The sequence below is a fragment of the Macrobrachium rosenbergii genome, chromosome 58 (assembly GCF_040412425.1).
Source record: "Macrobrachium rosenbergii isolate ZJJX-2024 chromosome 58, ASM4041242v1, whole genome shotgun sequence".
In the NCBI taxonomy this organism is placed as follows: domain Eukaryota; kingdom Metazoa; phylum Arthropoda; class Malacostraca; order Decapoda; family Palaemonidae; genus Macrobrachium; species Macrobrachium rosenbergii.
Genome location: NC_089798.1, coordinates 6,485,470 through 6,499,098, shown reverse-complemented (window position 1 = coordinate 6,499,098; position 13,629 = coordinate 6,485,470). Strand labels below are relative to the sequence as shown.

At 39.4% G+C, this 13,629-nt stretch overlaps 1 protein-coding gene across 1 annotated transcript; it reads right to left on the bottom strand.

The window, feature by feature from the left end:
• Positions 1–995: 995 nt before the first annotated feature.
• Positions 996–3,777, bottom strand: LOC136837192 (uncharacterized). Its single transcript, XM_067101855.1, has 2 exons — positions 3,721–3,777; positions 996–1,523 (listed from the first exon to the last, which is right to left on the bottom strand). The coding sequence occupies exons 1-2, from the start codon at positions 3,775–3,777 to the stop codon at positions 996–998; spliced, it is 585 nt and encodes a 194-aa protein (XP_066957956.1).
• Between the last annotated feature and the right edge of the window lie 9,852 nt (positions 3,778–13,629).

The window sequence follows — 13,629 nt, the reverse complement described above, 5'->3', positions numbered from 1 at the left end:
CGTTTTAGTAACAAACTGCGTCTGGGAAATGAAATTGTTTTCATTGTTTGCCCAAGTAAAGACACACGGAATCAAGCCTCGTGGAGGCAGTGGGAGGACGAAGGAAGACGGGGGAGGTATGACAGAAGAAGGTGGGAGCATCAGACGGAAGCAGAAGATGGGATTTTGGTTGAATGGGAGGGCACAACTAAGACACGCCCTCGGCCTGATAGATCCTATGTCAAAAGATTGGTATATACTGCCAGTTATTTTTTTTAACTTTTAAGAGTTTATTTACCAAGTAGCGTTCAATACTTCTGACTCTTGTTCACTCTCTTTGCATGCTATACACATATGTGCATATGTATAATATATATTATATTGTAGCGAAGGCGTGAGTAAGAGTCAGCGTCTATAAACTTACTAATTTATTCAAAACAACAAACAGAAAGGTCAAGGGCTCTTGCGAGCGGAAATGCAGTGCCTGACACGAGCCAAACAAAATAGAGATTAATAGACAGTCAACTGTGTTTGTTTGAGGATGGAGAATGGTACATAATTCTATATACAAGTTGTGAGTAGAGTTCTGATAAGTATAGCTGGAAAGCTGACATTGTATTGCCTCTATTAGGAATGGTACATTTAACATGAAATTGTTATGAATGACAGTGTACATAAAAAGGATGTATGACGTTGGCTGTTTCTTAGATGCATGCGCTTGGCACATATGGCAGGTGATGCTTGTTGTAAGGAGCGGATGCCTGTAGGGTATAAGTTCTGACAGCCAGGTAAGATGGACGATTGTGTAGGCCTGTGTGGGACCCTACATGACTCCCCACCTTAGAGAGGCCTACGGTTGTAGGTCGGTGTCTAGGAGGTATGCTGGTATTAGGCGATTGATGGAAACCCAGACAGTCCTTTCATCAACTGTCATCTGGTAGTCCTTGTCTCTTCTTTGGATGATCTGGTATGGTCCCAAGTAGGCTGGGGAGAGAGGGGGCTCTGTGTGCGTCCACTCATATGAATGCGTGTCTTATGTTCTGCATTTCATTGGAGACATAAATTTTTCTGGCCATGTTGTAAGTTGTCTTGGCAGGCATTGTCTGTTCTAGTGCTTTATGGATGTCAGATGGGGATGTTGGACTCATTGGTTGTTGAAAGATGTCAGGCAGCAATGTTAATGCTTGTCTGTACAGTGCTTCTGCTGGAGATGTGTCGAATGCCACATGTGGTGACGTTCTCAGGCCCGGTAGGACCCAGGGTAACTCCTTTCTCCAACTCCCACCTTGACATCTGGCAGTGAGTGATGTTTTCAACGACTGGCGTAGCCTTTCGATAATGTGGTTGGCCTCTGGGTTGTAGGCCGTCGTGTGTACTATTTTTGTCCCCAAACTGTCTGCAAGGGCATTCCATAAACTGGACATGAAGTTGGCACCCCCCCTGTCACTCGTGATGATCTGTGGGACTCCATTATCTGCTGACCATCCAATGAGAGCTTTCACACAACTCTCCGCTGTCTGTTGCCATATGGGTATTGCTTCTATCTACCGGGTGTTTCTGTTGATGATGGTGAACAGGTATCTGTACCCCACGGAGGGGGGTTAGAGGACCCACTATGTCGACATGGATGTGGACTAGACAGTGGTGTGTTGTGTGGAACTCTCCTATTCTGCTCTCTGCGTGCCTCGTTATTTTTAGTGTCTGATGCGGAAGGCATTCTCTCATCCACTTTTTGATGTCAGCTTTTATTCCCCACCAGGTGTACCGTTCTGCTACAATTCAGGCAGTTGCTTGGCCTGATGGGTGGGATAGGTTGTGGGCAAGGTTGAAAGCTATTCTTCTGAGACCTGCTGACAGGTAGGGGCGAAGGTGTCAAATACTTGTTTCGCAGGTCATGGTCGTCTCTCCATTGTTGATAGTTAGGTCATCACTCCACGTGAGGGTGGGGTTGTCCTGCTGCAGTCACTGTAGGTCCATGTCATCTTTTTGCACCTGCTATTTCGAGATAGGCTATCCCAATCTGGTCAGTGTTGGTGCAGTTTCTCAATAGTGTATCAACCACAGTGTTTGGACCCCTTTCAGGTACTTGATAGTGCAGGTGTGTTCAGCTATTGCAGACAGGTGACGCTGCTGTCATGCTGACCATGTGTCTGTGATTTTTGTGATGGTGTGGGCCAAGGATTGGCGGTCCATTTGAATGATGAACTGCCAACCTTCGAGCATGTGGTGGAAGTGGCGGATGGCTTTGTGGACTGCTAACAAGTGTCTATCAAACGTGGAATACTTTTGTTCCGCTGTCGTTAACTTTCAATGAAGAACACCAGTGGGCAACGACCATCATCTGTGTCCTGCTCCAGTACTGCGCACATCGCTGTGTTACTAGTGTCAGTCATCAAAGTGAGGGACCTATGGGGGAGAGGAAAGATTAATGTGGCTGCAGAAGTTATTGTCTGCTTTGCTAAAATGCATTTGACCAACATAATTTTTTGGGATTCCCTTTTAAACATTTATATATTGGACTTGTGATTTTAGCAATACTGTATTGGGTATTAATTGATGACTGTAGTTAATTAGTCCTGAAAATTCTTGTACGGTTTTGATTGTGGTAGGTATGGGGAAGTCAGTGATTGCTTTTACTTTTGTTGGCGGGGGTGGTGCTTGATGCTGTCGTAGCTTATTTGATATCCCAGGAATTCCACCTTTGTTTTTGCCCACTCACATTTGTCTTCCTTTACTACAAGTCCGTTTTCTTTGAGTATTTGTAGCACCCTTTTGATCTCTTTTAGGTGTTGCTTGAGGTTGGGGCTAAATAAGCGGATGTTGTCGATGTAAACAACTCAGAAGGGAATATTGCCCAGGAGCTCTTCCATTTGGAAGGTTGCCCCCGCGTTTTGAAGGCCAAAGCAGTTGTAATTGAACGTGTGGGTGCCGAAGGGGATGATAATCACTGTCTTCCTTTGCTACTGGAACTTGGAAGTATCTGCTCAGCAGATCTATTTTGGTGAAGACTTGGGCACCATTCATTTGGTTGGTGATGTCTGCTATGTATGACAACAGGTATCTGTCGGGCTTCGTTTGAATGTTTAGCCTAAAATAGTCTCTGCACAGGCACCATGTTCTGTCGGATTAAGGTACCATTTGGAGGGGGATACCCATGGGCTGGGGGTTTTCTGGCATATTCCTACCTTTTCCATTTCCCTGTATACTTGTTTGGTGTAGGCAATTTTTTCTGGGGCCAAATGTCTGAAGCAGGCATGGGCTAGGGGGCTTTCTGTTTATATGTGTTGCTGGATGTGCTTTGCTGGTTTGGTTAAGTCATGCTGCAGGTCATCTTTGAAGACCTCCCTCTGGGAACTCCTGTAGGAGGCGGCACATTTCTGGCGGTGGCGTGGTTGATGCGATGGATAAGGTTTGTCGTATCTGCTATTTTGGTGATGATACAGTGGTGGGTTGCTTTATTAGTTGTTGCGGTGATGATGCGGGGGTGGTTTTCGTGATCAGCTGTTTTGGTGCTACGTCCACCAACAGTTGTGTTCTTTTAGGAAGTCTGCTTGTAAAAGCGCTAATGTTACGTCTGCCGTGATGAATGTCCAGTTGTAGCCTTTCCTGTCGAATGAGTTTCATTATCCACCTCCCATATATCTTGAGTGGTGTTCCGCTAGCAGTGGATGCGTGGGTGTTGGTGGGTGGGGCGCGGTTGAGTCATTCATGCGGGCTGGCTGGAACGAATGATTTACATGCCCTGGTATCGATGAGGAATCCTTTGTTCAACCTCTTGTCCCTTATGAAGAAGCACATTGAGCCTTTGCATTTGACCTGGAAGAAAGGCAGCGGAAAGCATGTGCAGCCTTTCTTACGAGGCAACCAGTCTGCTCACCACTGACGTTTAGTTGTTTGGGTCACTGATGTGACCTTCTTACATGTTTTTTTAAGAACAGCAGCCTTTGTCACGTTTGCGGGCCTTTATTCCAAAATTCCAGTGGAAGAAGCACATTCCCTCTGGTGGTTCGTTTTTCATCTGTTTGGTCTTTCTGTTGTTGAATTGTTTGTGGAAACTCCAGTTTTGGATGGGGGTGGCTGGTTCCTCTGGGTCGCTGTTGGATTCCGTGTCGGTTGACTGCTGGGACTGTCGTACTGCTGCTGCTATGGGTGGCTGGGTGGGTTTCGCTGTTTTGTGGGCCATGTGTACTGCATCAACCAGACTTAGGAATTCTTCTATGTGCATGGTGGAGGCGTTGGGCATGGCCGCTACTGTTTGGTGGGGCAGTTTTGTGAGGAGGACCTCTCTCACAAGGTCCTGGGTTGACTCAGGTAGTCCATTTCTGGCGGTTAGTGTTACCAACTGCTGCAATTGCTTGTAGACGTGTGATGGCCGCTCAACTCCTATGGCCTGCCCCCACATTGTCCAGAAACTTCTTGGCTCTTAGGGCGGGTGGCATGCTGAAGGATGATTTCAGCTGGTTCTTCAGTGATTTGTAGGTGATAGGGGTTTTAAGTTCTGTGAGCCATTCTGTGACTTGCTCAAAATGTTGTCTGGCAGGAATTTGAGGATGGCATCTGCTTTGCATGCTTGGGAGGTGATTTTCTGCAACCGGAAGATTGTCTCCGCCCCAAAGAAACAAGTTTCTGGAGTGTGGGACGTGAAGGGGGGCAAACGTATGGAGGCGGCAGCAACACTGTTGCTGGAGAGGCTGGCATTATTGATGCTGGCTGGGCTGGTCATCTCCAAGGTCACCAATGTAGCAAAGGCGTGAGTTAGAGGCAATGTCGACAGTCTTACCAGTTTATTCTAAACAACAGACAGCAAGGTCAAGGGTTCTTGTGAGCAGAAATGTAGTGCCTCACTTGAGGCGAACAAAATAGAGATTAATGTGCAGCCAACTGTGTTTGTTTGAGGATGGAGAATGGTGCATAATTCTGTATAAAAGTTGCAAACAAGGCTCTGATAAATATAGCTGGAAAGCTGACATTGTATTTCTCTTTTAGGAATGATACATGTAACATGAAATTATTATGAACGACAGTATACATAAAAAGAATGTATAATGTTGGCTGTGTTTCTTATATGTGTATGCTTGGCTTGTATGTCATGAGATGCTTGTTGTGGGGAGCAGATGCCTGTAAAGTATGAGTTCGATGGGACGATTGTGTATGTCCGTGTGGGACCTTACAATATATATATATATATATATATATATATATATATATATATATATATATATATATATATATATATTAGAGAGAGAAGATGGGTTATTTTTACCATCTACAGAGATTCTCAGTTATTTTCACTATTACTTTAAGAAGGAACGTGTCCATTTATATTGTATGGTCGTACCGTTGATTCGGTATGTAAGCGTTGAATATGCTGGAAAGCTGACATTGTATTTCTCTTTTAGGAATGATACATGTGACATGAAATTATTATGAACGACAGTATACATAAAAAGAATGTATAATGTTGGCTGTGTTTCTTATACGTGTATGCTTGGCTTGTATGTCATGAGATGCTTGTTGTGGGGAGCAGATGCCTGTAGAGTATGAGTTCGATGGGACGATTGTGTATGTCCGTGTGGGACCCTACAATATATATATACAATATATATATATATATATATATATATATATATATATATATATATATATATATATATATATATATATATATATATAAATATTAGAGAGAGAGATGGGTTATTTTTACCATCTACAGAGATTCTCAGTTATTTTCACTATTACTTTAAGAAGGAACGTGTCCATTTATATTGTATGGTCGTACCGTTGATTCGGTATGTAAGCATTGAATATCCTTGTGCCAATGTATATATTTATTTTTGGTATCATAAGATTTCATTCACCATTTTCCAGTTATTTCTTCGATTTCCTTGAATCTGAAAGTTTAAGCTGATTAAACGTTGGGAATCTGTGTGTATTAATAGCCTTATGGAATTATCGTTTTCTTAGAACCAGATCAAAGCCGGTTGAAGACATTACCTTTGTTTGCGGCCTAAGTCACTTAAGTTAACTTTTCGCTGATTGCTAAGTCAAGTTACATGATTTACCAAGTTCGGAAATTCACTTAAACTTACGGGTGCTTTCCTGAGGTTTCAGAACTTCAAGTACCTTGTTATAAGTTGCCCTTATAATCCCAAATCAATACAATTTCTAAGGCCGCGTCGTCCTCCTCCAAGTTGTATTGTTAACGTAAGGAATCCAGACGTGATTTTATTCTTATTTCGAGGTTTTAGTTACTTGTTTCTCCTCATCTGTTCATGTTTAGTGAGAAATTAACAAAGATCCAAATAAGAGTGGATGATAGTAGCATAAGAAGTCCTCTGAAAAAAGGATATTAATTAGAAGTTTTGTAAAGGTTGGCGGGCATAAAAATTAATGGTTCGGCTTGAAAAACTCCTGTTAAAAAATTAACTTTTTTTATGCCTGATGGTATAAAGGCAAATAGTTTGTGGGAAAAAAAAACTGACATAATTCCTTTATTTAATACAAAAGCTAGGTGAAGTCTTGGTATTGAGGTTTTGATTCTTTTGGAAGCTGGTATATTACAATAAAAATGGCATGATAATAAAATCGATTTTATGCTTGAACAATTAAATTGGAAATCAAGCACTTCTGACCTTAATCAAATTATTCCGTCCACTGACTCCTTGCTTTTGCTCATAAGCCAATATCTCTCTCTCTCTCTCTCTCTTGTGTGTCTGTGTATGTATGTGTATATATATATATATATATATATATATATATATATATATATATATATATATATATATATATATATATATATATATATATATATATATATATATATATATATATATATATATATATATATATATATATATATATATATATATATATATATATATATTTCTCTCTGTCTCATATATATATATATAGGTTCCATTAATACTAAAGTGATAAAAAGACAAAGAGCAACTTGGTACTGAAGGTTTTTTTTCACATACAACTAATTAACAAAAAATTTCCACTAAACGAGTAATTACCCGAGTGATGAGTTTATGAGTGACTAGTGTGCGGAGTGTTAACTGTGATGTTTTCCAGAAGGCATTGTTGCATCTATTGCAGGAAACAAACCGAGCCATATTTTTTTCATCTACCGCAGAAAACAATCCTTTGGAATTCGAGAACCAAAGAACACTCAGTCAGTTATTATCTATCTTCCGTCATAATAAAATCCAAGTGGATCTTTCTCAGAGTTTGTCCGCCCCGGGTGGGGGTGAGGTAGGTACCAGGATCGGGAGGGTAGGTGAGATATGACACATCCACCCTCCTCCTGCAAATCTATTTGTCCGGCCCGGGTGGGAGTGGGGTAGGTAGGGGATTGGGATGGTAGGGGAGACATGACACATCTACCCTCCTCTTGCAAACCTGTTCGTTTGGCCTGGGTGGGGTCAGGGTGGGTGCAGGATTGGGAGGGTAGGGGAGACATGACACATCCACCCTCCTCTTGCAACTCTGTTGGTCCGTCCTGGGTGGGGAGGGGGTAGGTATGAGATTGGGAGGGTAGGGGAGACATGACGGGCAGCGCCGGTTTCCAGCGCAGCGTAGCGCGCCATCAAGCTCGTAATGGAATAAGGTCTAAAGCTTACAGTTCCTGGTGCATAATTTAACGGTAAATTATGTAAGAAGAAGACAACGAATGGCGATTTCTCGTGTTGCCAGCATTTGATAGATCTTCGATAAGCAAACTAGTCTTTAATCAATAAGAAGCCCTTACTTTTGTGACTGTGTACCAGAAGAGTTGAAGGATTAATAATATAAGGGACTTCAACGATAGGGTTTCTGCTTCATATATACCCTAAAAGATTATTTGTTTCATTTATTTATTTTCAAGTTATTCTGGACTTATAGTTTTAAGTTTTCTCATGTGATTATGTTTTCATTCTGAGACTCAAAATGTTTTTTGTTTCTAAATTCCATATGCCATTTACTTAGTTTTTCTCCAGTTTTGCTTTTGGGTCATTTTTCCTTCCTCCTCTTATTCCCAAAGGGTTCCTTTATTTACCTTTCTATGAATCACATTTCCCTGTGGATTTCCTCTCCTTTGAACCCGATGGAAATTTTGGGTTTCTTTCGGACCATATTTGTCTTCATTTCCCCAGTTCTTTATACATTGGAAAATCCCTTTGTTATTGTGGTTCGGAATAAGTTTCCTTCGAGAAGGATTCCCGTCTTTTCCTCTCCTCATCTTTTGGTTGTTGTTTTCCTCTTCTATCCTACGTGCCTTAGTACTTTTTGTACTTTCATGGGCATCTTTTTCCACATTTTATAGTTATAGTTTCTCGGGTTACTATTTTTTTTTTCATTTTGTCTTTATCTCTTTGCTGTTTTTATTTCAATTCTCTTTCTTTTCCTCCTCAACTTTCCTCTACTTTTTTTTTTAGTTTCCCCTTTACTTATATCTTTACCGCTTTTCTGTGTCCCTCTTTTTCTCGCCCTCACTCTTCTTCGTCTTTTCCTCCTTTTTACTTATTCATTTCTCCTTCCTGTTCTCTTATTTTCCTCTCTCTTTCTCTCTTCACATTCCGCTTTTACTTATCCATCCTTTCATCTCTACCTTATTCCCTTTTTTCTGAAAATCTTCCCTTCTTTCCCTTTAACTTCCCCACCTTTTCCTCCTCCATCTTCTTTTCACCTACATCTCTCATCTTTCTTTCTTTCTCTTCCCTTCTTCCCTCCCTCACCTTCCCTCTCTCCTCCCCCTGCTGCTCCTCTTTCTTCTTCGTTTTCATCTCCCCCCAAAAGAATCCCGAGATAAGGCACGCATTCTGCTTCCTGTAGGCCGGATGCCCCTGATGTCATCACCCCTTATGGCTACGTAAAGCCACCTTTTGGAAGTATTGAATAACGCCATAGAGTTCGATTTCTTCCACCTCACGCGCTGCCAAGGGATTTTCTTGTGTATCAATGTTTGATGGGTGGAATGGAAGAGCACCAGTCTTGGGTTCGACTTTCTCTCTCTCTCTCTCTCTCTCTCTCTCTCTCTCTCTCTCTCTCTCTCTCTCCAGCATTCATATTTTTTTCTTTTACTATTGGTTTGTAGGTTGTCTGTTTTGTTTTGTTTATCTAAAGCGCTTGTATTTTGTGTGGGTCCTCAGTTACATAGGATATGACGGTGGTTATTATTACTAGTATATTTTAATTCCGTTGACAAAATGTAAATTGAATTTTTACAGTATAAAATATTTTGTTAGTTTGAATTATTCTGCAAAATATTCTTGTTTGTTTGGAAGCCTGGCCGTGACAATATTTAATACTTTCGATAGTTTTAATTTTTTTGTCTAGAATCTTTATCAGAAGTTATATCAAATGTAAAAATGAATTTCGTAGACAAGATCTGTTATTCATGCAGAATTCAAGTAATGGAAACTGGCTGTTTAGCTACTGAAGCCATTTGCGTAATATAGCTAAAATGATTTTTACCGTAATATCTCACTGACAGTCTTGAGGGAAGAGTTCGTGCTGGCCTAAGACGAATCACCACCGGAATGAATTCAAGAATTGTTGTTTTCTTCCTCATTACTTCCAGCATTCAATTTAATAAAGCTGAAATCACATTTCTTTTTGTGTGGCTTTAAGGAATGCGAAAACCGTAAGTTCAATTTTTGGAAAGCGCTCATATAGAGAGTTTGTTCCTCAAGGAGCTAAGTAACCATTGCCAGAATGCAGTGCCTATTGAGACTTTTTGAAAGCATATTGCTCTTCGTCTCTTGGGTTAATGTGACTGCTGTGTTGTTAACGTTTGACAAAAGAGACTAGTCTGACTTGCCAGACTCTGATTCTATGGTACTGAAAGTTTCCTAAAGGAGAAAAAACATCTAAAAAATCATTTTAAATACCTCTCAAATTTCATAACTTATTCAGTTATCCAAAACATTAACAATAATAATCTAAGGATGAGCGTAGAAACTGATTTTGCTTCTTCACCATGTTCCAAGATATTTTTTCAGACTTTCATATTTCCAGTGGACATGTAGTCACGTACTGGATGGATAGCATGATGTTAATCTTAATTACTTGTCCCTGATACGTTCGTAACTATGTGTAAGGAGAGGGTAACAGAATCGTATATTTCTTTGGGTATGAAATATATATATATATATATATATATATATATATATATATATATATATATATATATGTATATATATATATATATATATATATATATATATATATATATATATATATATATATATATATATATATATATATATATATATATATATATATATATATATATATATATATATATATATATATATATATATATATATATATATATATATATATATATATATATATAGTGGCTCTCAGGCCTCTTCATGTCCCCTGACGAGCATAAATGACAAAAATACAATATTAAATATATGCACACACACACATCTATCTCTATCTATCTATCTATCTATCTATATATATATATATATATATATATATATATATATATATATATATATATATATATATATATATATAATATATATACAGAAATACACATGATACATGTGTGTAACATCAATAAAACCACTGACCCGCTACAAATGAATGCAGAATGAAGGTGCCTTGGTCTGAGTTTCAGAGAGTAACTGTCTTGTTATTTTCCAGCCCTGGAAAGGTCTCACACTACTGGCCCTTGTAAGAGTGTACGGAGAATGAAGGTGCCTTTTTTCTTAGCTTTGATATGTTATGTATAGGGACTTGCCATCGCCCAGCACGGGCCCAGCTTCCTTCGCCTCTGGCTCAAATAATATTTATATGCAGAATGAATATGACCCTGGTCGATTTTCTTGTATGTTACCCCCATATTTTCGAAATGTAAATGTATATATATATATATATATATATATATATATATATATATATATATATATATATATATATATGTGTGTGTGTGTGTGTGTGTGTGTGTGTGTGTGTGTGTGTGTGTGTATTCGACTTTATGTGGTTTTCCCCTAAAGGGGATGGCTCACGAATTTGTTAACCTTCCATTTCTCAGCAGCCTCCTGTTGTTTTGGGATAATGTTTCTAGTCCCACACCTGTTATCACCTTGGCTGTAACTTATTACAGTCAACTAATTTCAAGGTACTTAGCTCACTTTAGGTCAACAGAGCCACACCTGAGAAAATGTATTCCCATGGCTGAGTTTAATATGAGCAATTGGGTGAATAAAGTGAACAAAAAAGGAGAATTCTACCCTGCACTGAAAAACTGTGCAAAAAATCTCTTAATGCTTTGACAAAAGTCATTTTTGACTCCATTTTTATCACTTTCCTGTTAGGTGCACCACCAAAACCAGATTATGCTTTCATGAAAGATCCTGTTTGCAACTGAACCTTGTACCTTGTATTATTCAGCTGATCTAGGTTGGAAAAATTCCCAAGTCATAGGGTCACCAAAGGTATTTCTACTTTGCAGGAAGAACATCGCACGTTAAGTATTCCATCCGTTATTAACAAAATCTTGCAGTGGTTCACATTTTATTTCCCTGGCCGATAGTAATCAAACAATTCTTATGTTTATTATTTCAATCTTTCCTATTCTGGCAGTATTCTTTTCGACACAAGTTGGATTTCTGTCTCTTCTGTAGAAGCATTTCGGACACTGCCCCATGGAGCATTAGAAGATTCCCCTTTCTTCTTGACCTCTCATTAGCACTCGTATTGCATGCCAATGATTTCGTGGTTCGCTGGATGTGTCTTTTCCTCTACTACCAAGCTAAATTTTATCTCGCGTCTGTTTTCCCTGACACTCAGGCATTGTACCATCCAAGAAGCAGGTCTAGTTTATCCTCCTTTGTTAATCATAGGATTTTCAAAACTTGAATTTGTTTTGGCCTCTCATTTTATCTGGGCCTCTCTATTTTATCTGTCCATGCATACATATATGCATACATATATATATATATATATATATATATATATATATATATATATATATATATATATATATATATATATATATATATATCAACTTTATCACATACACAATTGTCTGTGCATTAGTCGAATTACTAACAGGACCTCATTCATTGAGGACTGTTTGTCCAAGAAAGCTGTAACTTTTTCTGAATAAATAATCCATTAGATACCATCCAGTTTGAATGAGGTCCTGTTAGTAATTCTACATATACATGTATATATATATAGATGCATAGAATTAGGTACATGGTGGTTAAAAGACTTAAAGGGCTCACAGCCTCGAATGAGAAATGAATGAGACTACCAGCTTCATTCCTCAAAAACTTGCTGAAAACTGCGAGCCATTCTTTCCAAAGATAAGGACTAATCTGTATTTGTGTATGCTTGTTTACTTGTGAGTGTATCATTAGCATACAGATTTCGGTTATAATTTTTATTTTGACAGATCAGATATGTTTTCTTGTGGTACCACAGACCAAACCCATAAACGTTATGCTGTCTTTCACTGACAGAGAGCTGCTTGTACTGGTGGGTGAAAATTTTGTTTGTGTAGTTTTGATTCAGCGGGTTTGCGTCTACTTTATTTGTTCGTTCTCTTTACCTCCTAAACAGGTTCCCCTGTTCCCTCTCCAACTGTCCTACCTTCTGTCTGTCATGTACAGCTTCTAATCATTTATCGTATTATATACTCCATATTATCTTTCCACTTGCCACCTCCTCGTTTCAGTTTTTCCTGTTCAGATTGCAAATGCTGAGGGGCATAAAGGAAAGGAGCCAGATAACGACACCCGCTATTGTTTGCCTGATATCCTTCTTTGTGTGTCCTCTGTCGCTCACTCCATAGTCTCGGCCTGGCGTTTCACTGTTCTGTTGTTCAGATACCCAACCCGGAAGTTACTGTTTCATTCTGTGTTCAGAAATAGAAGAAAAACGCTCATTAGGCGAAATTTGTGTTCATTTATTTTTTTGTGTTATACACATATTTACGGCAGAGCTATAACTACCGCAGCCACATTTACTGAATGACGTAACATTGCTAACTCTCATAGGATCAGCAGGGACGTCAGTTAGTGGGGTGGGGCTGGGGGACGGCACTTGCCCCCCTCAAGACATTGATGGCCTCCCCCAAGACTTGGTTTCCCCCCCTAGCCTTTGAAATAATAATAATAATAATAATAATAATAATAATAATAATAATAATAATATGTGGGTGGGTGTGGGACACCTGTTTCTGCTTTATTAACTCAATACAGCTCTTATATGGCTTCAAAATGCTCCAAATTCGCACAAATTTCCAAAAATTTCTATCCCCAGCTGATAGCGTTCGCTTCCCTCGCCACCCCACCCATACCATAAGTTCTAAACGTCCCCACCCCAAAGAAAAATCTGAAATGACGCCACTGGACTGACTAGCTAAGTAATTAGCAGTTTTAACACATGCACACAAAAATGGAAATAGCGTGTGGGTCTGTCTCCGTAAGCATCAAGGTCAAGTACAAATGCATGGTCTGAAAAGCTAAATTAGTCAGTTTAGCTTCAGTAAAGCTGGATTGGGATAGATTGAGCGTCATGAAAACAGGAATGAGGTCGACTTGGCTACAGGAAAACAGGAAAAGGCGGACTGAGCTTCAGGAAATCAGAATGGGGTAGACTGAATTTATCACTGCTCTGCTTATTGTGAAACAAAATAGC

Coding starts and splice junctions, on each gene's coding strand:
- LOC136837192 (XM_067101855.1), bottom strand. CDS start 3,777: ATGTGCTTCTTCATAAGGGACAAGAGGTTGAACAAAGGATTCCTCATC. Junction 1,524..3,720: donor GATTCCTCATCGATACCAGG/GCATGTAAATCA, acceptor AACACCCGGTAG/ATAGAAGCAATACCCATATG.